Raw genomic sequence first — 25,252 nt, forward strand, 5'->3', positions numbered from 1 at the left:
ATCTTTGTACAAAATGTTCAATAGAATAGAATCAAAGTTTTACTAAGCGACTAAATGGGAAAAAAGCATGTAAAAGATGCTTAATACCAATTATGTAGTTGTCAGAGACCAACTTGACAAAAGGTTAGGGCCATGGAGATTTAAAAATATAGTAAAGAAAATGAAGACATGAAAATAATAAGACAGAAAGTCATAGAATAGTATTGGGAGGGGGTTTCAGTGAATACTGAAATACCCTGCGTTTAATTTCCAATTGCTTACAATACCCCAAAAGGTAGGAGAAAGACAACAAAAAGGGCATTAACATGATACAGGGAAATGAACAGACCAGTTGAAGTTTGTGAGCTTTATCCATAGTTAAACATTTTGCGACTAGATCAAAACAAGGCAAGTGCACACTGTAGACCAAAATATTCTGTAAACAAACAACTCCCTGGATGGAATTCAAAGTTATCTCCTTAAAAGAATTGGAAGAGTCAGTTGGATCCTTAGACTTTTGTTTGAGGTAGAAACATATCTACTTCTCTATTCCTGAAATACAAGGTCTCATTATTAGCCACACCTGCTGACAATAACCTTGATAGAGCAGAATGCACTGATTTAAATCTAGGTGGGAGTTTTGTTTGAGGTAGAAGCATAATACCTTCGAAGGAATAGAGGTTAGTCCCAGCTCTCTGACCTTTGGTCAGCATGGCAATAGGATCATCATATTTTTGGCTTCCACTTGTAGTGACATAAAAGTAAGTGAAAACAAAGTGATTTATGGTTACAGCAGTGAGCTATTAATATATAGGATTTAACCACATTAAAGTCAATTACATCATCCAAAATTGACACATTAATACATAGTCTTCCATCATTGGGAAGGATGTCAACATATAGACTGGATGATAGTGTGTAATTATTAATCGTAGTTTTTTAAATCACAATCTTAACATTTCTGTAAATTAATGAAAGAGTCTCAGTCATTTAATATTATCTTCCATTTATTTTGGGAATGTGAGTTCATGTATGTTTATATGGGGTTTCGGGGGTTTTATCAAAATTCTCCTATTGAATTTGAAATCAAGAAGGACAACTATTCATTGGTAACTCATTCAATGATTTGATGGACCTCTGAATGGTACTTCTAAGTGCAAATGGTGTCAATAGTTGAGAATACTAGCCCATCAGTGGTAGTCCATCTAGGTAATACATTTAGAAATCTCTCCTCCCAGGTACTGTAGATTTGTAACTAGATTTGATGAGCAATTTTTATTGGAAATTCTACGTAACTTTCCTGGTTCAAATTGTTCAGATGGAACATGGACAGGTTTTATTTATTTATTTATTATTTGTTTGTTACTTTATTTTTTTTTTGTCAGTTGAAATAAAATGTGTCCCTTCTTGGCAATATATTTGTGAATGAAAGACATATTGAAGTTGTTAAAATGTTATTAGATTTGTGGTGTCAAAAAGTACATTTTAAACCACTCTAAGACATTACACACTTTTAGTCATAGTAAAATGTCTTACATATATAAAATGCAGATACACTTTAGGAATGTGTCACAAACCACTGACATCTGCACTATGAATACATAGACAGGTGGATCACAGCAAGTTTTGACATCTAGTGGTCCCATAGCTCAATAAATAACAGTGCTGAAAAAGTGTTTCAGTTACTGTTTCTTTTTCACTGGGAAGCCTTAGTTTCAACCTTCAGTGCTATAAAATGTGTAGTCACCAATTACTCATATTTTCTGTTCCAGTACTTCTTAAAAGTAACATAAACAAATACTGACTACACATATGCATATATTGTATGTATCATTAATTTGTGTTTCTTGTTTTGCTAATTCATGACTGACACAAGGAAGAGTTCTTAACAATTAGACACTAACACGGAAAAGGCGTTGTCCCCAGGGTAGAGAATGCTCCTTGTTAAGTACAATAGTGCGTTATGACAGGAGAATATATTTTGGAAGGTGTTTGACTTCTGTTTCAAATAAGAGAAGCTCTTGATCTTATAAAAAAAATTCCTCATCATTTTACTCCTGAATGTCATTAAGTCAAGGTAAAGATTATAATTTACCTAATTCCAAAGAGCACAGACTACATTTGATTGATCACAGATTTGTGTTCTTTTATTTTTAATATCAGCATTTGGATAAAACTACAAAAAGAAATTTTAACAATATTACATTATTTACCTTTGGCTAAGTTTCAAACACTTTTTCTGATAGGCTTTGCACTATTTTTCTGTTAATTATTTATATATGATACAGAGAAAACAGGTTATGTAATAAGTTTTCATGTGAAGGAATAATACATTAAGGATCACTGTCATCAACATCAACATAGAATTGCTAAGGTGCATTGTATCATAACAATTCACCTATCTACAATAGGGAATGAAAATGTTGAGTGAAGATCACTGACTTGGGTTTGACACCTACAATGATTGAAACTGCTCCTAGTGGCAGAGTATTAAGGTCTTTCACAAGAGAATCTGAAAATGTTACAGAATTATTTATTATTTCATTTTCAACTGGTTTGACACAATCTTTTCCAGGAAAACTCTTTAAAAATGATGCAATTATATATGTCTTTAACATAAGTATATAAATAAACTTAAAGACAAAAATCACAAGCTCATCTCTATAATTTCAGAAGATTCTACACCTATTTTATTTTCATATTAATTTAAATTTCCAAGTATATTACATATTTTAATTAATACCATTATGTCGACTTCAAATAAATCATTGTTTCAAAAGTACTAACAGTTAACTTTTATGAAGTATTTAAATAAAAAGTGACAGTGGTTACTTGAAATTTGTACTGAATTTCTTTCTTAGCATAAAAAGTGAGAATCTGGAGAGTTACAGCTGACACACCTGCACACACAGACATGGTATAGGGAGAAAGAGGGACAGAGAGAGGAATGTTAAATGATTTGAGTTTGTTTTTGCAATTTGTGTACATAACTTGCTTACAGGAGCTGAGCAAATACCTTGAGTTTAGACTGCTTGACAAGCCTTCAGAAGGCTGTGGCTTAGACCATTGCACCAGAAACAAATGACTCTGCACAGTAAGTACTATTTGTAAAAAAAGAAAGAATAAAGAAATCAGTAATTATTATACATTTTGGTGTTAATGAATTCCAAATATGTAAAAAATATATCTTGTGATTGCATAGCTTATACACCAAACTCCCCAAATTTTAAATGTAAAACAGAATCTCATCAAATCTGATTTTAAGTTTATTTATCATGAATTTTGCAATGAAATTGCATATGTATAGGACTACTGGGTTAAAAGGGTTTTAAAAAGCCACATTAAATCATTGAATAAAGTTTTCTCTAGATATTTTTTAAGCAAATAGAGGTATTTTATCAACATAAAAGGAAACAATTTGGAATATAATTAAAGAGCCAACTGAAAATGAAGTCATTAACCAGATTTTGTCGCTTTGGATATATACATAATCATTTAAAATATTATGTTTCATTGTGCCATTAAGAAGAAAATATATTATACACCCTATATAAAGGTGAAAAAACAGTATCATTTGCCTCAAAGGTATATTTATGAACAAAGAGTATATGTCATGCCAAATATTGCTTTCACCCAGATATAAATGTATCTGTATATCTTGGTCAGTATATATAGTGTGTGTGTGGGTTGTGTGGCGTGTGTGTGGTGGGTGTGTATTTATAAGCAAAATCAAAACTATGCAAATAGTTTTCTGAATGATATAACAAATCTAAGAATAAGGAAATGTGAATCATCCCCACAGATGAAACACACAAACATCAAGGCAGAGGAGAATACTTCCACAGTGACACATTTTCTCCTCCTGGGATTCTCTGACCTTCCAAACCTCCAGGGCTTTCTATTTGGTATGTTCTTTATAATGTACATGATTATCCTAATTGGAAATAGCTTCATAATTTTGATAACCAGAATTGATACTGCACTACACAAACCCATGTATTTTTTCTTGACTAATTTTTCTTTTCTGGAAATCTGTTATGTATCAGTCACTCTCCCTCGGATTCTGTACAGCATTTGGACCCAGGACAAAAGCATTTCTCTTCTGGCCTGTGCCACACAAATGTGTTTCTTTCTAATTTTGGCAACTACAGACAGTATACTCCTGGCTGTGATGTCCTATGACCGTTATGTAGCTATCTGCAACCCTCTGCAGTATCCTCTCATCATGAAACAGACAAAATGCACACAGCTGGCAGTGGTCTCCTGGTTTAGTGGCATACCTTTCCACGTAGGGCAAACTTGTCAGATATTCTCTCTACATTTCTGCAACTCTAACCTGATAGATCACTTCTTCTGTGACATATCCCCTGTACTTAAGCTGGCCTGTGGAGATACTTCTGGTAATGAGCTGTATGTCTACGTAGTGACTATTTTGCTTGCTGCAATCCCTTTTTCATTAATAATAACATCATACAGCAAAATAATTGCCACCATTTTGAGGTTGCCAACTGCTCATGGACGGTCAAAAGCCTTCTCCACATGTTCCTCACATCTGGTGGTGGTGATTTTGTTTTATGTTTCTGCATCTATTACCTATTTAATGCCAAAGTCTATACATTCTTCAGTAAGTGACAAACTCCTCTCTCTTTTTTACACCGTTGTGACTCCCATGTTCAACCCCATGATATACAGCCTTAGGAACAAAGAAGTGATTGCAGCTCTGAGAAGATTATTGCATAGAGCATAGTGCAATGGACATATGTACAGTGATTGAATGCAACCACAGTTCTCACATAGAGTATAACATCTGATTTGTCTTTTGAAATACTAATTACTGCTGTGACCTTTCTTTATTTTAAAAGTTAGTATAACATTACTTTACATGGAAATACACTAACCGGATTGTTATAATGTCAATCTTGTATGTCTAATGAAACATTTTAATTAAATTTTTTCTTTGACATTTTTCTACATGTATGTAATGCATTCCCTATTCCTCTTAAAACTCATTTCCTCCCTCCAAATCCTCCCCACATATATGTCTTTTTGCTTTGTTTCATGACCCATCAATCTTAACTGAGGTCCTTGTATGACCACAGGTTTGAAAGTACTATGCATAATCAAACGTGGGCATGGACTCCTACTCTCAATGAACTTGTTAGTAGGTAGGTAGGTAGTAAGTTTCCTCCTCATTTTTTTAATTTATTCCTGACAGTGCCAATTACATTCAGGTCCAGTAAAAGCAAGAACTGCAATTGTGACTTCAAAATCTCTTTGACCTTTGTTAAACTCAATTGCTGATATTTTGTAACCATTCTCCTCATCCTGTTTTTCTCTGTTCCTTCAGTGATTCATTTTTAATATTGTTAGAAGTTTTAATGGTATACAGATCTCTTCTACAGGACTGAGAATTCAATTCTTATTTGTTGTCAATGGTTTAAGCAGTCACATCCATGTGCATTCACCAGGAATGAAATGCATTGTGTATCACAATCTCCATATAAAAACAATAAGCTTAATCCGTCTGTTTCCACGTGACATATTTATAAATCTAAATTACATTGTCCCTAATCTTGACATCTATATTTCCTGCTATATTTTCTTTAGTACCATAATATACTTAATAATTATATTGGCATATCAAATATTTTTAAAGAATAGATTAACACAATTGATAGAGTAATGAAACTTAAAGTATTCTGTCAGAATTTTGGTGAGCTTAGATTTATAAAACAATCATTGAAAACAACATTGGACCTACGAATTATCTGAACAAGATTACTGCACTCATATAAACATGTAAGCTTCTTTGAACTTAATTTCAAAACCTATAGTAACTTGTAATATATTCATTTAGTACTACATTCATAACATAAGTCATTGGAAATATTATAAAATTTGGTTTATAATTGTACTGACCATCTGCATTTCTTTCCTTCCATGCACACACACATAATGGTATATATTACTTGCACATACTACAAATTTATAGAAGATACTCTCATGCAAACCCACCAATACTTTCAGTAGACTTCTGACTAATGTTGTACCTCTCCTATCTTCTTATTATTTCTCTCTATATCTCTCTTTCTCACATATTATCTCTCTCTATCTCTTTCTCACACACACTAATACATGCTCTAAATATTCATATATGAGTTCAATATATTGATATATATAAAATATAGAATCTACAAATGATAGGAAACAAAAAAAATCAGACTTTCGTAAAGTAAAGAAATAAAATCATATTACCAAGAAAGAATTACTTATTATGAGTCTTTTCAATTTGTATACATTTTCCTCTAAAGAACATATTTTTTTTCTTCATGGTTGCCATAACAGCTACCGTGTGTTCATATGCCACATTTTCTTTAGCGATTCCTTTTTCAAATAATGTTAGGATTGCTATCTAAACACACCTATTATTAACAGTGCTGCAATTAAAATGGATGTGACAGTACTTTTGTCATCTGTTGATTTAGAAACAATTGATGCTTCTTGCCATAAAGTTTAGACTGGTTTGTAGTCTACAAAAGTATAAAATTATTCTTATTTTTTTGTTCTCATTTGTTTTGAGTATTTCTTTTCATTATTGTGATCTTCTATTTCAGTGAATTTGTGTATACATGTGTGAATTTAAGTCTATCACAGGAGGACATGGACCATGGAAAATCAGAAAGGGGTGTTAGATCTTTTGAACTTAACTTTTTCTTAATTGCTAAGCTACCATTCCTGTTCTATTATTTTCTTCTTAATGTCTAAAATTCGCAATGGATCAAGATACAATTTAGTGTAGTTTTGATCCGTTTTTCCTTGAAGGTCAAAGGGGCAGGACATCTTACTATGTGTAGTGGATATCTATTTATCATCTTTTGTCAACTGTTTGTTTCAATAGCCATTTATATTATGGATAATCTAAAATGTTTTCTCTTTAATTTTTTATGTTTTTATATTTTAGATGTTAATACTAATCCTGATGTATCCTAAAAAGTGATATCTTGTATTCTGCATATATCTTTTTAGTTGATTGTTCCTATGGATACTTGTATTTAGTGAAATCGTTATTTTTGTTCATTTTTAATAGGGTGCTGGCGAAGAATTTATATCACCTTCTTGGTCTGGTATATCTTATAAGTTATTGGGTATCATTCTTAGGCATGGTTTTCTGAGAATTTTAGTACCCCTTGTGTCAAATTATCTCAGTTTACCCCAATAAATTCATAAGGTGGCTGTCATTTATATAAACACTCAGATTCACAATCAACCTGTATCCTAAGTGGAGACAAACATGACGATAAAATGGAATCCCTAAGGGCAAAGAAAATTCTGACAAATCCACTCTTTACACAAAATGAAGTAATAGTCTAAGGAACAGAATTATATCAACACATATATTTCTGTCATATATTAATGATAATGTTGAAAAACAAGTAAAATTAAAGAGATAAATAGTAAATTTATATAAAGAAAACTGTTGACAATAAATAAAAATTGAAGTCTCATCTTATAGAAGACATCTGTATAACATCTGAACTTCTAGGAATATTAAAAATGAGTCACCAAAGGAATAGAGAACAACAGGATGAAGAGAATGGTTATAAAATGTCAGAAACACATAAACATTGTGACTTACAAAGTTGGGTAAGTAAAGAAAAATCTTATATATGAAGTCACAACATTACAGAGGTTAGCTTTAGAGAGAAGAAGGAATAAATCTGGTAAAATGCTTTTTAAACATTTAAAATTATATTTCATTTTAAGTTTTCTCACAATGTAATAGGATGTTTTCCTTCTACAGTACTTGACTGTGTGTACTTTAATGTTGACTTGCCAAATAATATATGCCCAGAGTGAAATATTTGCTTGACTCCTATGAGGAGAACAACTGACTAATAATTAGATGTCAGGCCTGCTTCACAGGAGGAAAATCATGTCTGTTACTATAAACCTAGTCAAAATCCCAAAGATAGGGAAATCATAGGCTCTAGTTAGGGACCTTCTTGATGTTGCTAAGTGGTCATAATGTTACCTGCCTTCTAAATGCTATATCTGTGTTGCTCACAGGCGTACTCAAAGTAACTTATCTTTTACAGATTGTGATGATTATGCAGAGATTTATCAATGGTTAAATGCTAAAAATCAGTGACTAAATGTTCAATTATAGATGGTAGAACTCATCCTCCATTACCTCAGTGTTCAGGGAACATCTTGAAAGACTGGGTATAAGTATGTAAAAGCCGTAAAATGGGGAAGAGAAGTGTCATAGATTGAATTTACTTGTCCCCCATAATCTCATAGGGAGTGGCACTATTTTGGGGGAAGGCTCTGTTGAAGTGGGAATGGCCCTTTTGGAAGAATTGTATCACTTGTGTGGAAAGCCTTTGAGGTTTTCTTTGCTCAAGATATACCCCAACGTCTCAGTCAAATTTCTGTTGCCTGCATGATGTAGGACTCTCAGCTGTTCCTACAGCACCCCATCTGCCTGCATACTACCATGTTACTCACCGTGATAGCAATGGATTGAACCACCGAATCAGTAAACTGCTACCTCAATTAAATGTTTTCCTTTTTAAGTGTTGTCCTAGTTATGGTGTCATTTTACAACAATAAAAACTCAAAATAAGACAGAAGCTGGTACTCAGGGACTTGGGTACTCGTGTTTTAGGTCTGACTGTATTATGTTTGGGATAGAATGTCCGGGCAATTGAGCGAGGAAATCAGTGGGTGCCTTAAGCACTGTTTCACAAACAACCCTACCAAAACATGGAAGACAGTGAGGCTGAATTTGAATTTATGAATTATGGGGTTTAAGAGTTTTCAGAGGAGAAGAATGAAAGTATGTTGTCTAGAGACTGGTATTGCAATATTTTGGTGAAGAAAGTGGTCGTTTTTGCCCTGGTCTCAAGAATGTATCTATAGCTAAAGTGAAGAGTGTTGAATTAGCATTGATGGAAGAGGAAATCTCAAAACAGCATAGAATACACTCTTCAGTGTGGTTATTAGTGGTAAAAGTAATAAAGGTTAATAATAAAAGGTACCAAGCTTACTAGAAGAAATTATAAAATATAAATTTTAAGGAGATAAAAAGCACCAGAAAGTAGAAAGTTGCTAAGATCTGTGTTCAAGAAGATAAACAGTTTAAGAAATAGAATATAGGAAGTAGTAACAAAAGAAAGACCCAGCCAGCTAATTTTCCAACTTTTGTAAAGGAACTAAAGAAAATCTTCCTGATAGATATGGTGGGGAATACCTTTTATCCCAGTTCTAGGAAGAGTATCTCTGAATTCAAGGGCAGCCTGGTCCACAGAGCACGTTTCAAGGTAGTCAATCATAGGCAGTGAAGGACAGAAGACACATGAAAATGTAATGGAATGAGGGGACCATGTTCCAGCCCCAGTATGCATCAGAACTTACCAGGTTTGGCTATCTGGTTCTGGTTTTAGAAGTAAAGATAGAAGAAATAGGCTATGGGATTTTTCTTCATGCCTAAAAAAGGCACTGAGGCAAACATGTGTCAGGGGTGTCCCTGAATGCAGTCCTAGTAGAGAGGCCTTCGTGTGAAACTTTGAAGTTGATGCCCCGAGTGATATTTCATTTGTATTTTAATAAATAAAGCTTGCTTGAAGATCAGAGAATAAAAAAGCCCCAATAGTCAGTCTTACAGACCAAGCAGTGGTGAGACACCTTTAAACCCAGAAGCCAAACTAGTTTGTCATAGAAAGCAGGTGGTAGTGGTACACAGTTTTAATACCAGCCCAATAGAGGAATATAAGATGTAAGAGGACAGCTCTCAGACACAGTCTCATTTTGAGTTTCCTGAAGGTGGGATTGCTGTTTCAGAGTGAAGTAGAAGTAAGAGCCAATGGCTGGCTGTTTTGCTTTCCTGGTCTTCAGACTAAACTTCAATATCTGTGTCTATATTTTTATTAATTATGCTACCAATGGCACCCAACATTCAGCAACTACATCCACATAAAACCATAGAGAGCTTGGAAAGGAATTCTAAACACCAAAGAAGTGAGTTATCCACATTTTTCATCAGAACAGCCATATATGGGCTGCATGTGAATGCTCCAGCATTGCCAGTGCACACATTTCATTTCATTCATTTTTCTTGGTAGCATCACCTTCTATAGTAGGTTCTGTTTGCTGGTGGCAAGCAGAGGCACGGATCCTTTAAGAGAGACTACTTGACTCAGTATTAGTGGTAAAAGCCTTGCAACTCTTTTAAAGGTCCTGGCATGAAACATTAAATGGTGTTTTGTTTTTGTTTTTTAAATGGTGTTTGTGAGCAACTGGCAGGATGCTTCTTTGTGTTGGCATGGGCCTAGAAACTCCACAGAGTTGTATCAGTAAATTTTACTGACCATTTATCTGCAGAGTCTAGCTTCTACATGTTAAAACAATAAAATGATGAATAATTGAAAATGAATAATTCTAACTAATGATGGGATTAGTAAGATATAGATAAAATAGAACTGAAATGAAAGTACTGGTTTCAAAAAGATAATGAAAAAAATCACTGTTCTGTATAGAAAGTTGTTTTCCTCTAACAATACCATGATCATCACATGAAGTCTTTGAATACAGAAAATATAGCTTGTTCACCATTGCAACTAATGGAACAGAAAAACTGATACATTGTTAGGAGTTTAGGGAGTAATAAAGGAACTATTAACCTTTCTAGAAGGATGGATCAGAAGGTCATAAGAATCTCAAGAGGGATTTAAGTATTTCTTCCTACTGCCTTCTTACAGATTGCTAGAATGTATAGGAAATAGAAGTTGAGTGAAGGGGACTATTTGATTAAACGCCCTTGATGTCATCCTCCAAGATGTGGTGGGATTTCAAAGTAGTGCAGCTATTTTGAAATATAAATCCCATGTTATTCTTATGTCCTGTGAGCAAAGCCTACAACAGGGTCATTGGTTTGCAAATCAGTTTCTAATGTAAATTTTTAAAGTAGTCTGTCTTTCTTCCCTTATCTGAATATAATCCAATTTCAACCAATAAAGCTGAAATAGAATTACACATTTGACCATATCACATTTTTTACTGTTTTACAATGTTTGAGACTGAACTCATCAAATCATCTGTAAGTGAAAAATAACAACATCATCAACTCATTAACAGATACATCCAGAAGCAATTTGGTATAGGAATGAATAATAGTTAAGTATTTGGGTGGGTTTTGCGGGGGTTGCTGTATTTTCTTTTGTTTTTCTTTGCTTTATTAGAGGATTTCTTTGTGTCAAAGCCCTCATTTCCCTAGAAATTATGTGTAGATCACATTGGCCTCAAGCACACAGATCCACTAGCCTCTGCCTAATGAGTACCTGGATTAAAGTCAAGTGCAACCACTCTTGACTATATAAGTACGTATCAGAACATGAACAGAAGATGAGAAAGTTTGGAAAATTATTAAAAGTTGATGTGTGCATGAGCATATATAAAATACATAGTCAAAAATACTTAAGAAGAAAGTGTTGGGTAGTGCATGAAGACTATTTGTAATTTGTAGATCCAAATAGCGATTGATACCTCAAAAACCTATAGAAAATAACATAAAAGTGTCTAGATGATTTGATAATAGAGGAACACAAATTTGATTAATTTGAGTTTCTCAGAAGCTCATTATAAATAATCCCCTGAAATTAAGTTGATGCACAAGAGAAATATTCCTCAGAGGTTTGACAGTCTTTATTTAATAACAATCCCTATCTGAAACTGAAATAATTAATGTGGGTCAGTGTAGCTCTTTGAGGAAAGCAAGACCATATAAAAAACAAAAGATAAATTTCCATTTGCTTTCATTGATGATTTCAAGTGGAATTTTAGAGGTAAGCTTGAGTTCTTTTCTTACACCATTTACCAAAGACAGCTCTGACCTGCAGGCTCAAGGTGCTCTAAAAATACCACAGATGTGTCCATGATTTTACTCTGTACGTGATCTCCCCATTAAGCAGATCTCATTTACTTCCATTCCCTTATTAAGACAAGTTAGATATTTGTCAAATTGTAGTAACAATGCTGTTGGTAAAAAGAATTGATTGCATATGTACTGAAAGTGAGCAGAGAGAATTTAAAAAGCACAGGTGCATGTGATCATATTTATACGTCAATCAATACCTTATTTTAACTTTTATTATGTTTGGAAAGGATATTTTGCAGATAGTTCTCTGTAGCACATGCATGTCTGGTGTCCTTCAAGTACAAATGAGGATACAAGATCTCCTGTAATTAGCATCACAGTGTTAGTGATCTGCCTTCTGAGTGCTGAGAATGGAACCCAGGTCATCTGGAAGAGCAGGCCCTGCTCTTAATGCTGACTCAGAAAACCAGGCACCCAATGTGGTAATTTAGATGCATCACTGAATGAATCTAGAAGACAAATGGTATACAAGGATAGGAAATAACTAAAGACTTATCATGTGCTATTAGAGAACAATTATTGAGGAAGTATCATGAGATTTCTTGATTTCTTTCAATTATGCAGCAGAACAGATAATTAATGTGAGAATTTTGCTTTATTTTGTCGTTACTCTTCTTACATCCATGTATGTTGCATAGTAGCCAAGAGAGTTGATGAACTGGGTATGGTGAGAGATCTGGTTTTACCACAAATAGTAATAAAAAGAAACTAGACCAAACATACATGTGTTACAAATAAATAAACTAACAGAAAAATCTGGCATTAAAAAGGTACTATGAAAGTAGTTCTTTTTTTTCTTTTTTTTTTTTTTTTTTTTTTTTTTTTTTTTTTTTTGTTTTTCGAGACAGGGTTTCTCTGTGGTTTTGGAGCCTGTTCTGGAACTAGCTCTTGTAGACCAGGCTGTCCTCGAACTCACAGAGATCCGCCTGCCTCTGCCTCCTGAGTGCAGGGATTAAAGGCGTGCGCCACCACCGCCCGGCTGAAAGTAGTCTTAAGTTGAAATATTAGAGAAGAACTATCTTGTGTTCATGTTTATCATAATTATATCAGTGATAGATTATGCAGACAATATAATAACACATCTCTTATTTCTTATTAGAAATGTTTTGCTTTAAGAAAATTGACTGTTGGATTTTATTTTTCATTTCTCATCTTTAATGTATTTGGCTTTTTTTTTTTGGCTTTTTTGTTTTTGTTTTAGTTGCTTGTTTTTCCCCATATCTCTGGTAGTGCAGACTTGTAGAGGTCAGGTTTTGATGTAAGAAATACTTCCCAGTTTTTCTTCTACTTAAAGAGCTGAATTATGTTCTCAGGAACAATCCTAGCACTCAGTGAGATGTCTAGGCTAGATATCAGCTTGCTGTAGATTCCATCTTTGTCTTTAATATTTTTGTAATTTTTAAATTTTATATTTTTTAAAAAGTATCTTTTCTCATTTTAATGCTAATCCCTGTTCCCACAGCCCCCACTCTTCCTTTTCCCTCCACTTTCCCCCTTTGCACACCCATCCACTCCTCAGAGAGGGCAAAGCTTCCCATGTGGAGTAAACAAGGTCTAGCATATTATTTTGAGGATGGACCAAGTTCCTCCCTACTGTATCTAGGCTGATTAAGGTATCCCTCCAAAGAGAATGGGTTCCAAGATCTAGTACTGATGTGGAAAGTCCTTTTATACATGTGTTGCTTTTATTGGTTAATGAGTAAAGAAGATGCTTAGGCCAATGACAGGGCTGAATAGAGCTAGGTGGGAAAACTAAACTGAATGCTGGGTGAAAGAAGGCAGAATTGGGAAGAAACCATGTAGCCGCTGGAGGAGACAGATATTGGAACCTTGCTGGTAGGCCACAGCTTGTGGTGATACACGGATTAATAGAGATGGGTTAATTTAAGATATAAGAGTTAGCCAGGAATATTCCTAAACTATTGGTCAAGCAGTATTTTAATTTACAGAGTACCTGTATAATTATTTTGGGTCTGGGTGGTTGGGAACGAAAGAGTGGTCTCAGCCATCTCAGTCCAAGCAGTAAGAATAAATCCTGGTCCCACAGCCAGTGGCCCCACAGTCTGCCCCAGTCATACAACTGTCACCCACATTCAGAGGGCCTAGGTTTGTCGTATGCTGGTTTGCTTGCTGAGTTGGTGGGCTCTCATTAGCTCAGGTAAGCTATTTCAGTGGGTATTCCCATCATGGTCTGGCTGCGACTGAACGTAGCCGACCAAGACGTGAGTGATCAGGTACCCATTGATTTCCTGTACTGTACGACTCTGCTTTGTCATTTTGCCTGGAGGCAAGGAGAACATCCTAATGAGAGGGAAGGCCCCCAGCTGAACACCCCAGTCTCTAGGCCCTTGAAACCAGGGCAAATCCCTGCACCCCTCCCCCACCTGCCAAAGCTTTTCTAGCCAGCCAACAGGAAAGCTTCTTGCAGGTAGGCTACTCCAAAACACCCACCTTATAGATCAGACCATGCAAGCTACAAATCTCAATCAGCCTTTAAGCCCTCTTATTTAAAAGGACCTCAGGGGAACTCTCAAGCCCAGGCCGGGACTGCACATAGCAGACCCACCCAGCGGGACACCCCACTCTCTGGTAGAATCACACTCTGGCTTGCACAAACACGAAGAATTACCTTGGGTTTCTGGAGATGTGAACAAGCAGAAAGTTGAAAGCTGAAAGCATATATCCATGACTCCATCTCTCTTCCCACACAGCATGACAACATAATTTCACAATAAAAGGCTTAATACTTCTTTAGAATAAGAATTCAGGAAAAAACTTCAAATAAAATCTATGGATTTAAAGACTTTGTACTGAAAAAAAATGAAGGAAAGGCAATATGCAAACACAAAAACAGAAAAAGGTTTGCAGTAATATCTCATTTTTAAGAATAAAGTACAAAGATATAATTTCTGTACAGTGTGACAATATTTGTAATGTTTGCATCTCAAAACATGCTGAAAAAGCTGAATATAATAAAATAAATTGATGCCATGGGTTTATTTTAACCATTTACCAGTTCTTTTATGATATTAAAAATCGCATGCTGTAGTTAATAAACAAAATGGTGGTAAATGTCTGTGTAAAAGAACATATAAGAATATTTATTTATCTCATTCAGCCAACATAAGAAACTTGTGGACTTGAAAAAGCAAATGCTTGGAACATATGGAAATTGTTTTATCTGCAGACGAAGAGCAAAGTAAAACAGAAATTTCAAATATTACAATTACTGAGTTTATTCTCTTAGGATTTTCAGATGTTCCCCATCTCCAGAGGATGCTCTTTGGGATATTTTTGCTCATGTATCTGACTATTCTGATGTGCAATTGCACTATAATGCTAATAACAAGAACTGACCCTGCTCTGCAGACCCCTATGTACTTTTTTCTTAGCAACTTTTCTTTTGTGGAAATCTGCTACGTAACAGTAACCATCCAGAGGATGCTCATGGATCTTTGTACACAGAAAGGCACTATTCCATTGTTTTCCTGTGCTTTACAACTCTGTCTTGTCATCATGTTTGGAGGGATGGAGTTCCTCCTGCTGACCGTCATGGCCTATGACCGTTATGTGGCCATTTGCAATCCTCTGCACTACCCCTTGGTCATGAACAATAAAGTCTGTGTGCAGCTTGTAGCCACTTGCTGGATCAGTATCATTCCAGTTGTGACTGGGCAAACTTATCAAATTTTCTCTTTGCCTTATTGTGGATCTAACAAAATTAATCACTATTTTTGTGACATCCCCCCTATACTTAAGCTTGCTTGTGGAGACACATTTGTGAATAATTTAGCAATCTATGTTGCTTCAGTGGTGTTTATCATGGTTCCATTTCTCTTGATCCTTGTCTCCTATGGCAAGATTATCTGCAATGTTCTAAAGCTTTCTTCAGCTGGAGGAAGGTCTAAAGCCTTCTCCACCTGCTCATCTCATCTTGTAGTTGTGGTTTTATTCTATGGAACAGCTACGATAACATATGCGCAACCAAAATCAAGTCAATCAGAAAGCATGGGGAAGCTGCTGTCTCTGTTTTATACCATTTTGATTCCACTGTTGAATCCCATCATATATACATTGAGAAATAAGGATATCATGGTAGCACTGAAAAAACTACAAACTAAGTTATCAACATATGGGAACTCTTAAAATTACAGAAATGGTTTCTTTATATGGTTTGCACCACAGTAGACATATTTACTTTATTTCTGCCATATGTAATTATAATAGTTAAGGCTGCATCTCATGTGTAGTGAACTTTTTTGGTGAACTTTAATTAAGGGGGCCCACAGAAATCCACAAATTAAAACAATCAAAATACATTGTAGAAAATTCTCAAATATTTATGTAAAATGATTTTCATGTATACATTTGTGCTGTGCATTTTACTCAGTTGTAATTTACTTCTCAAATTATTATGTAATAAAAATAGCCAATAAAAGAGAATGCTGTCATGAAAGAAATTAAAATTGGTAAATTTATTGTGGTGAGAATCACCATGTTATATAAAATACAAAGTTTTAAACCAAGGAGTAGAGTTATAATACAACCGTGACATATATCAAGTGCCCAATGTGGAAACACCTAGTTCTTTGCACACTTAAAAAAATAATAATTCCAAAATAGTATAAAAGCGTTTTTCTTCTAATAAAACCTCCCTTTTGGTAGACTATTCTTTTTAATTTGGATAAACTTGTCAAAAAAAGGTGTAACATGATGATACATATATAGTATATCTATAGAATAGTATGGGCAATGTTACCACTTCATCTCCAAGAAAATTAAGACAGAAGGATCAAAAAGTCAAGAACAGGCTTGAAACTACATTGTGAGTTGGTGGCCAGTCTGATATAAAGGAAATATTGTCTCAAAAGTTAAATAAATAAAAGATAGATATATAAGTCCACTATAATTTAGCAGCTCTCCTTGAACCCAAATATTCTTGCTTTATACATATTATTGAAACAGAATTTCTAAAGATCATGTGCTAACACAGAAGAAATGTTGACTCAAAGCTTATTATAGTATGTCCGGATGTTTTATTTGATTCTATTGTGTATAATCATATATTATGGAAGTGCATATAAGAGTATTAGAAAGGATTCAGAAATATCTAAATGTATACAGTGCATTGCTTCAACATACCATAAGGAATATCTTCAACATACCATAAGGAAACACTACTTGCATAATTAGATCAGAGGGACGTAAAATAAATTACACTTTCTAATATAGTGACAATACATTATGGAAGTGGAACAAAAATTAGTTAATGCATATTTGAATCAGAAAGTGTTTAGTATAGAAATATTTTGAACTATAGCCTTAGAAAACCAAAAGAAGGTTATTTTGCTTCTCTTCTGTGTAGCCCTAGCCATATCCTTTCTTCTCTGGACTCTTCCAGATGCCTCAGAATTTTCTAGCTCAGCTATAATACCCCCTCCTCCCATGAAAAATGCCTAAAACAAAACCTGAGTCCTAACAATTTAGTAATTGAAATTCTGTTTCAAACTGAAAAACATGTAAACAAATGTGGTTATATAAACAGAGTTTGTGAGGTTAGTATGAATACATTGAAATGAGTGTGGAAGAGTGGCAGGCAGAGAGGCAGACACAGTGGTTGTGATAACACACCCAGAACCTGGCAAGACCAAACCAGACAAAATACAAACAAGGAAAACACAGAAAATGTAAGTTACGTTAGCTTCTGGGAAAGGAAGAGTCATTTTTCTCCTATAGTGTAGGCCCTGGTAAGTCAACAAAGTTTTGGTGGAAGATCAGACTCCCAGACTTTTTACTCTAACACAAAAGAATATACATTCTTACCTGCATGCCACTGAACTTTCTCTGAAATTAAGCCCATACTTGAACACAGAATAAGTCTGAACAATTATATCCAAATTGAAATAGCATTCTAACAGACAACCATGAACAAGAGAAAACTTATAGACTCATTGAAACTGAACTCTGTAACAAATGAAAAATCTGGTCTGTAAACTTTCCAGAATTTAATGAAAATGAATACAGTACACACCCAAAAATATAGGTCATATGATAATCGTTCTAGGAGGAAAGTTCATAAAATGAACCATCATTATTAAATAGTTGAAGAGAAGTCATACTAGCAATTTAATAGCACTTCTGGAAGCTTTAGAAGAAAAAGAAGAAACCACACTCAAAATGAGTAGAGGGCAAGAGATAACAAAATTCAGAACTATGATCAATTAATAAGAAACAAAGTGAACATTAAGAAACAATGAAATAAAGAGTTTGTTATTTGATAAAATCAACAGTATAGACAAGCCCTTATCCAAATTATCATAAGACAAAAAACAATATTCAAATTAATAAAATCAGAAATGAAAAGATAGATATAATAACAGACACCAAATAATTCCAGAGAATCATAAGGTTATATTTTAAATATTTGTATTTCTTCAAATTAGAATATCTAAAATAAATGGATAATTGTCTCAATACTTAACACTTATTTAACTTAAATCAAGATCAGGTATGCAATTTAAACAACAGATAATAAGATAGTATACATCAGTGTCCCTAAAATTTCCACTGGGGAAGACATCCAGAAGATGAACACTTTTATTTAGCAAAGGAGCTGAATAAAAAATTAACTCACAAAAATTTGTAGCCCTCCTATATATAATGACAAATGGACACAGAGAGAAACCAGGGAAACAATAATTTTCACAATCGCCTTAAGTAAAATAAAAAAATTATCTTGTGGTAACTCTAACCAAGCAAGTGTAAGAATTGTATGATAAATTTTACTATGTTAAAGTTAAAAACTGTTTTATTTAAACAGAAAAGAGGAAGCAATGTGGGAGTCCCCTCTGTATGTTGTGATTACCATTAATGAATAAAGAAACCACTTTGGACTTATACCAGGGCAGAACTTAGGTAGGCAGGGGAAGAAACTGAATGTTGTTGGAAAGAAGGACAGGGTCAGAAAGAAGCCATGTAGCCATGCTGGAGATGGATGCCGAAACTTTATCCGGTAAATCCCAGCCATGTGGTGATGCACAGATTAATAGAAATGGGTTAAATTAATATGTAAGAGTCGGCCAATAAAAAGCTAGAGCTAATGGGCCAAGAAGTGATTTAATTAATACAGTTTCTGAGTGATTATTTTGGGGGTCTGGGCAACTGGGAAACGAACAAGCAGCCAAGCGGCCTCCTTTAACAGTCAAAGTTATTTTCTCCTGGGTAGTGGAAGTGGTAAAAGAAGTTCGTAACTTTGTTTTTGAATTTGTGATATGGTCTTTCCTGTTGGCTTTAACTGAAACATATCAATATGTTTGTTTTCAGGAATTTTTCTTAAACGGAGTATTGTATGGTAGTAACATAAAACAGAAAGCTCACATAAACTTGAATATGGAAGTAAGATAACACACAGGTGCGCAATATGATTGTTATATTTGTTATTTTATATATTTATTTGGACTTTTAGTATATGTTACTCATTACTACACATGTGCAAATAAATCTGACATATAATGTGACTGTTCAAAATATTAGTAAATAAATAATATCAAGGGAGAATGTAAGGATTCACTTTTCCAAATACACTGTAACTGAGAGTAAGAAGCAAACAACATATTTAAGCATGAACCCTATAGGAGGACATAGAACTGTGTGGGAGGCTTCTCTTGTATGAACGGGACAGGAAAGAGTTAGAAGGGAGAGTATATGAGTAGATATCATAAAAAATAATTGTATTTAGGAGTATATTTTCAAATAAATAAATAAACATAATTGTTATACAACAAAAACAAAAAAAGAAGATATAGTTTCTCTAGATTCATTATGGGTTTCCCTAAATAGTCTAAACAGTGACTTTTCAAGCATAGATGGGAATATATACGTTTTTCTGCTTTCTCTCTCTCACACACACAAGCAAACATGTTTATATGTGGGCACGGATTGGTGTACACTTATACCCGCAAACATCACACACAAACACATATACACATACACACACACACACAAACATTCTATCACACATAAATCGACACAGGCTGCATAGTATTCTTTCTCTCCTCTGTCTCTGTCTGTCTGTCAATCCCCCGTCTGTCTCTCTCTAAAACGCACAAATACACACACACACACACACACACACACACACAACCCTATGAATGGGCTAAATTAATGATGACCAGTGTGGACGATAGGGACTTGTCTATGCATAGAAAAAAAGCTGTGAAAAGCAAACAGAGTTTTTGCCTAATGAAAGGTTTATTGATGGTAAACTGGTACTCAGGGAAAGCTTATCCCCAGGGCAAATGTCAGTATTCCTATTTAAGAAGCATTGGTGTTCAAAGTAAGCAAACTACACCTTGAAAAATTGGTGTGACTTCCTGAAATAAAACTGTTTAAGGGGTTATAAATCACCTAAAGGTACTTGGGCACTTCATGCAAATATCCAAAGGTAAGTTGCAATATTGTTGTTTGTTGATAACTTTCGGATAGCTATAAATTAATAAAAGAGAAAAATAAATAGTTGTGTGCACTTTAGTTAAAATACATGACTTATTTTTACTAATCACCGACTTTTCAGCTGTATTACTTATAATATCGATATGTAATAGATGTTTAAAGTAATGAATACTTACATCATAAATGGAAATGAGACAAATTTGAAAACTTGTACTAATGGATTACAAAATGGGAGAGACAGTATGAAGCCAAATACACTAATCTCATAATCAAAAACTTCACTATATTGATCTGGGAGCTATGAACTCTAGATAGTTATGAAAAGATAAAGAACAGCCTTGTTGATGAAACAGGAAATAAACAAAAAGAAAGTATAAATGGATCATAAAACTGTTGACTTCTTTGCATTAGACGATGGTAATATGACTTAACATAAGAATTTCTGTTTACTTTTGCTTTTAAGGCTTCTTTTCAGGTTTGGTCACTTGAAGACTCTTAGCACATACTACATTTGCTCTTTTACAAAGCTCTTATAATGTGAGAATAGAGAGTAAAAACTGTACTTGAAAATAAGTAATCATTATTAAATGAAACCCTTACAAAGAACCTGAAAAGAATAGGAAAATGCTATAAATGAAGTGTTTTTATTAATGAGAATAGTTCTAATTATTTAAAATAAAATACAAAAAAGGAGTTCAAAGGAAAGTATAATTTAAAAAATAATAAAACTGACTAAAATAACACCAAGGAAAACACACCATTTCCCATCTTGATAACAAAAAAATAAAATTTTGACAGAGCAACGAGAGACAAATAAAACCAAGGATGCTTTATGAATCCTCAAAAATTACATTATTTTATATTTACCTAAAATTACATGCAAAGTCTATATAGAGTTATACACACATATGTTAGTCTTCATTAATTATTTTGTCAAACCTTTCATTTCAAGCTTCTATCTCTATTTTTTCTTGACCAGCACAGATTTAGGTAGGCTCTCTATGTTATATCACTTGAGCAGACAATGTCCCCCACAAAAGTCTAATAAAATGTCTTTGAAATGATAATGGCCACTACTCAATATCTTTGTGTTAGTACAGTCAAATTTAATAAAGTAGAAAAGAACTTATTATTTCAATTAAATTAGTTTTAACTATTTTATTTATTGGTTTTATAATTTTCAACTCTCATTTGAAGCACTGTAAACTAATGATACACTTTAAGTTGTGTATATTATTGTTAGTAATTCAAACAAAGTAACAGGTCAATGTAATGTCAGGTATGAATTAATTGCCACCTTTGATTTATTGTCTGTAGATGAACAGAAGTTTACAACAGAAAAGTCGAATGCCTCTTCTCTGATCGAATTTGTCCTACTTGGGTTTTCTGATGTCCCCCATCTCCAGTGGATTCTGTTTGGGATATTTTTGCTCATGTATCTGACTATTCTGATGTGCAACAGCACTATAATGCTAATAACAAGAATTGACTCTGCTTTGCAGACCCCTATGTATTTTTTCCTAAGCAATTTTTCTTTCGTAGAAATCTGTTATGTAACAGTCACCATCCCCAGGATGCTCATGGACCTTTGTACTCTAAAAGGAAATATCACTATATTTGCCTGTGCCACACAAATGTGTTTCATTCTAATGCTGGGAGGCACAGAGTGCCTCCTCCTGACAGCCATGGCCTATGACCGCTATGTGGCCATTTGCAACCCTCTGCACTATTCCCTGGTCATGAGCCGCAGGATCTGTACGCAGCTGGTTGCTGCCTGCTGGATCAGCGTCATTCCAGTTGTGATTGGACAAACTTACCAGATATTCTCACTACCCTTTTGCGGATCTAACAGAATCAATCATTTCATCTGTGACATCCCGCCTGTCCTCAAGCTAGCTTGTGGAGACACATTTGTGAATGAGATAGCAGTGTACATAGTTGCAATGGTGTTTGTCATGGTTCCCTTTGTGCTGATCCTTGTTTCCTATTGCAAAATTATCGTCAGCATTCTGAAACTGTCCTCAGCTAAAGGAAGGGCCAAAGCTTTCTCCACCTGCTCCTCTCACCTGACAGTTGTAGTCCTGTTCTATGGAACTGCTGGCATCACGTACCTACAACCCAAGCCAACACAATCAGAAAGAATTGGAAAACTGTTGTCTCTTTTCTACACCATTTTGATCCCAACTCTGAATCCCATTATATATACTCTGAGGAACAAAGACATTATGATGGCTTTGAGAAAATTACTCAGTAAGTTACTAGCGTGAGACAAAGGCTTGTAAGTACATATGTATTCATTATACTAACAGAAAAAATGTATTTTTATTCTGTTGTTTTTTAATACTATTAAATTTTTGTTAAACACCCTGATATTGTCATGCATTCTTAATTTCAGACTTGATTACAGGACTTCCATCTTTTCAGATTACAGATGGTCAGTAGCACATATCTGTTATCAACACCTTCTTTTATAATGTTATCAAAATACTCTGCTCAGATTGCCTGAGCAGCTCTTTTGATGATTGTCATCTATGAGTAGAGGCATTTGTCTTATTCTGAGATGAATTTAGTTTGACTTTCATATGATTTCTTCTTTGATTCTCTGTTTAGTTTTTTTCTTTCCTTATTTGTACACTGACCGATTGAAAGTAGCTAATGTAGTAGGAATGTAATAGGTCGAGCATGGGTGCAGGCGTAGCTCAACAGAAACTAATTCTCACTAATGACTTGTCTGTTTTTTATAGATTTCAGGTGAGTGGGCCATTTTCTTTAGTCATTTATTCACCAATCACATGGCCACTTTCCAATAGATAATCCTGATATATGGCAACAGAGAGCCTTGGTTGTAACTGAGATACAAAATTAAACTGAAAGTCATTATCCTGAGAAAAGAAGAGACAGGAGGCAGAATTAATAGGACTCAGAGAGAGAGAGGAGGAGACAGAGAGAAAGACAGAGACAGACAGACAGACGGGGGGGAGTTAAAAGGGAGCATACAGAACTCATTATACACATGATCTCTATCTAAAATCATTATACACAAAGTATAACCTGAACTAATCATATGCATGTATAAAATTGACGAAGAATTACCTTGACAGAAAACAGGTGAAAATGTGTTAAATCTTAATTACATCTTGTATATAAATTGAAGCAATGTCTCTCTTCCTCCCTGGTTGTAACATTAGTAGAAGGTGTGGCTACTGAAGGGACATAAATTTTGAGGCAATCTTGGCATTCTTTTTACTATAGTCATACCAAACATTTGCAAATGTAAGAATAAAAGTATGGAAATATGTTTAGAAAATCATTAGGAGGAGAATTATACAAATTTCTTAGAAAAAGAGCTATTTAAGTTGAGGTAACTCTTATTAAAAATTATAGATCAATATTCCTGTTTCTGAAAGGTAAAACTTTATCCTTTTTGAAAGTATAATTATTTTCTAGAAATGTGAGGTTTTATATATATGTACAAATATCTTTAGGGGTGAAGAGATGGTTCAGTGTAAGGGCATTTGTTGCTCTTGCAGAGGACACAGAAAACACAAGAAGCCCTCAAACATCTTTTATTCTAGAAAGAGTGGATCTGATGCCCTATTCTTGTCTCTGGAGCCATCAGGTATGCACATGGTATACAGACATAAAATTGGAAAGCACTCTATAAACATTTGTCCTTATACCCACGGACAATTGTAGACTTCAATGTTCAAGGAAATACCTCTTTGAAACAGTGAAAGAGTGCTACAAGAAAACACAACTAATCAAAATGCAGATTTGTGGAGCCCAGTCCCAATGGATACATCTACAAAACAACTAAATATTTAATGCTCATGGAATACTGAGTAAGGGGTGGTAAAAAGATTGTAAAAGCCAGAGGATTAGAGAGTTTGCTATAAGATTGTTTATCCTAGTCACATCAGAAACCATATTCATAGAGTCTCACAAACATCACTAGACCAAAATGAGCTGAGGATAATATCAAGGAACATGATGAAGTGAACAGGGTATAGCTCATGAGGTGTCATTATGACGCTAGTAGCTGAGAAAAGCTTGGAGAGGAGAGGTCGTAATTTCCAGGAAAGAGCATACCACTTGTGTGTCAAGAGCCAGACAACCCTAAAAACATGTACCAGTAACATTATACATACTGAGCAACACATATTTAGGAACATATATACATATATGTGTGCATGTGTGTGCACAAAGATAAACGTACATACATATATAAATGCAATAAAAATTAGTGGTAAAGAGGCCATGAATTTGGAGCATCAAGAGTTTTATGGGAGGCTTTGGAGGGAAAGTGAATAGTGTTGAAATTTTAATCTCAAAATTTAAATTAAAACTACAAAACAAAGGAATAAAAAGTTCAAAATGTTATGACACAGACATAGGCTATGACTCAGTCAGCAAAGTGTTTACTGTATAAGCATGGAAATTTCATTTTGTATCCAGGAGACCAGCTTCTTTAATTCTCATACATTGTCACAAGCTTGATTTTTAAAGCTGAGGAGCTGGAGTCTTGAAAGTTGCTAGACTTGCTAGCCCAGTAGTATTTCTTAATTACTGAATACAAGTATCAGTAGAAGACCATGTCTCAAAAAGCAAGGGACCTCTGCTCCCACCCAGGTGTAAACATTCATCTTCACAGACACCAGAATCTCTGCATTTCAAATAAAAAAATAACACATGGAAACATTTAAAACATGTGATATAGACATATGATCAGAAAATAAAAATACATGGAAGCAGTTTTGTATGAAGGTTATGTTTATAAAAATATAAAATGAAAGACTTTTACAGAAGCCAAAATTAAAGTGCCTATTTATTATCCATTTGATTGTATACAAATTCAAGCTGAATGTATATTGCTTTAGTAGTCTTAGA

At 34.3% G+C, this 25,252-nt stretch overlaps 3 protein-coding genes across 3 annotated transcripts; all 3 read left to right on the forward strand.

Annotated features, from left to right (window-relative positions):
* Nucleotides 1-3,781: 3,781 nt before the first annotated feature.
* Nucleotides 3,782-4,726, forward strand: LOC126497797 (olfactory receptor 10AG1-like). Its single transcript, XM_050135968.1, has one exon. The coding sequence runs from the start codon at nucleotides 3,782-3,784 to the stop codon at nucleotides 4,724-4,726; it is 945 nt and encodes a 314-aa protein (XP_049991925.1).
* Nucleotides 4,727-15,079: 10,353 nt separating this feature from the next.
* LOC126497688 (olfactory receptor 10AG1-like) lies at nucleotides 15,080-16,060 on the forward strand. Its single transcript, XM_050135866.1, has one exon. It carries the CDS (start codon nucleotides 15,080-15,082, stop codon nucleotides 16,058-16,060), a length of 981 nt encoding a protein of 326 aa, XP_049991823.1.
* Nucleotides 16,061-18,895: 2,835 nt separating this feature from the next.
* Nucleotides 18,896-22,632, forward strand: LOC126497798 (olfactory receptor 10AG1-like). The gene is made up of 2 exons (XM_050135970.1): nucleotides 18,896-18,926; nucleotides 21,590-22,632. Exons 1-2 carry the CDS (start codon nucleotides 18,896-18,898, stop codon nucleotides 22,630-22,632), a joined length of 1,074 nt encoding a protein of 357 aa, XP_049991927.1.
* Nucleotides 22,633-25,252: the final 2,620 nt, after the last annotated feature.

This window comes from Alexandromys fortis, unplaced genomic scaffold (genome assembly GCF_014885135.2).
Source record: "Alexandromys fortis isolate MF-2015 unplaced genomic scaffold, M_Fortis_MF-2015_v1.1 scaffold_23, whole genome shotgun sequence".
Classification (NCBI taxonomy): Eukaryota; Metazoa; Chordata; class Mammalia; order Rodentia; family Cricetidae; genus Alexandromys; species Alexandromys fortis.

Excerpts from the sequence above, each read along its gene's own strand:
- LOC126497797 (XM_050135968.1), top strand. The coding sequence starts at position 3,782 with ATGAAACACACAAACATCAAGGCAGAGGAGAATACTTCCACAGTGACA.
- LOC126497688 (XM_050135866.1), top strand. The coding sequence starts at position 15,080 with ATGGAAATTGTTTTATCTGCAGACGAAGAGCAAAGTAAAACAGAAATT.
- LOC126497798 (XM_050135970.1), top strand. The coding sequence starts at position 18,896 with ATGCTGGAGATGGATGCCGAAACTTTATCCG. Across the intron at positions 18,927-21,589 it reads GGATGCCGAAACTTTATCCG|TTGTGTATATTATTGTTAGT; the intron begins GTAAATCCCAGC and ends ATACACTTTAAG.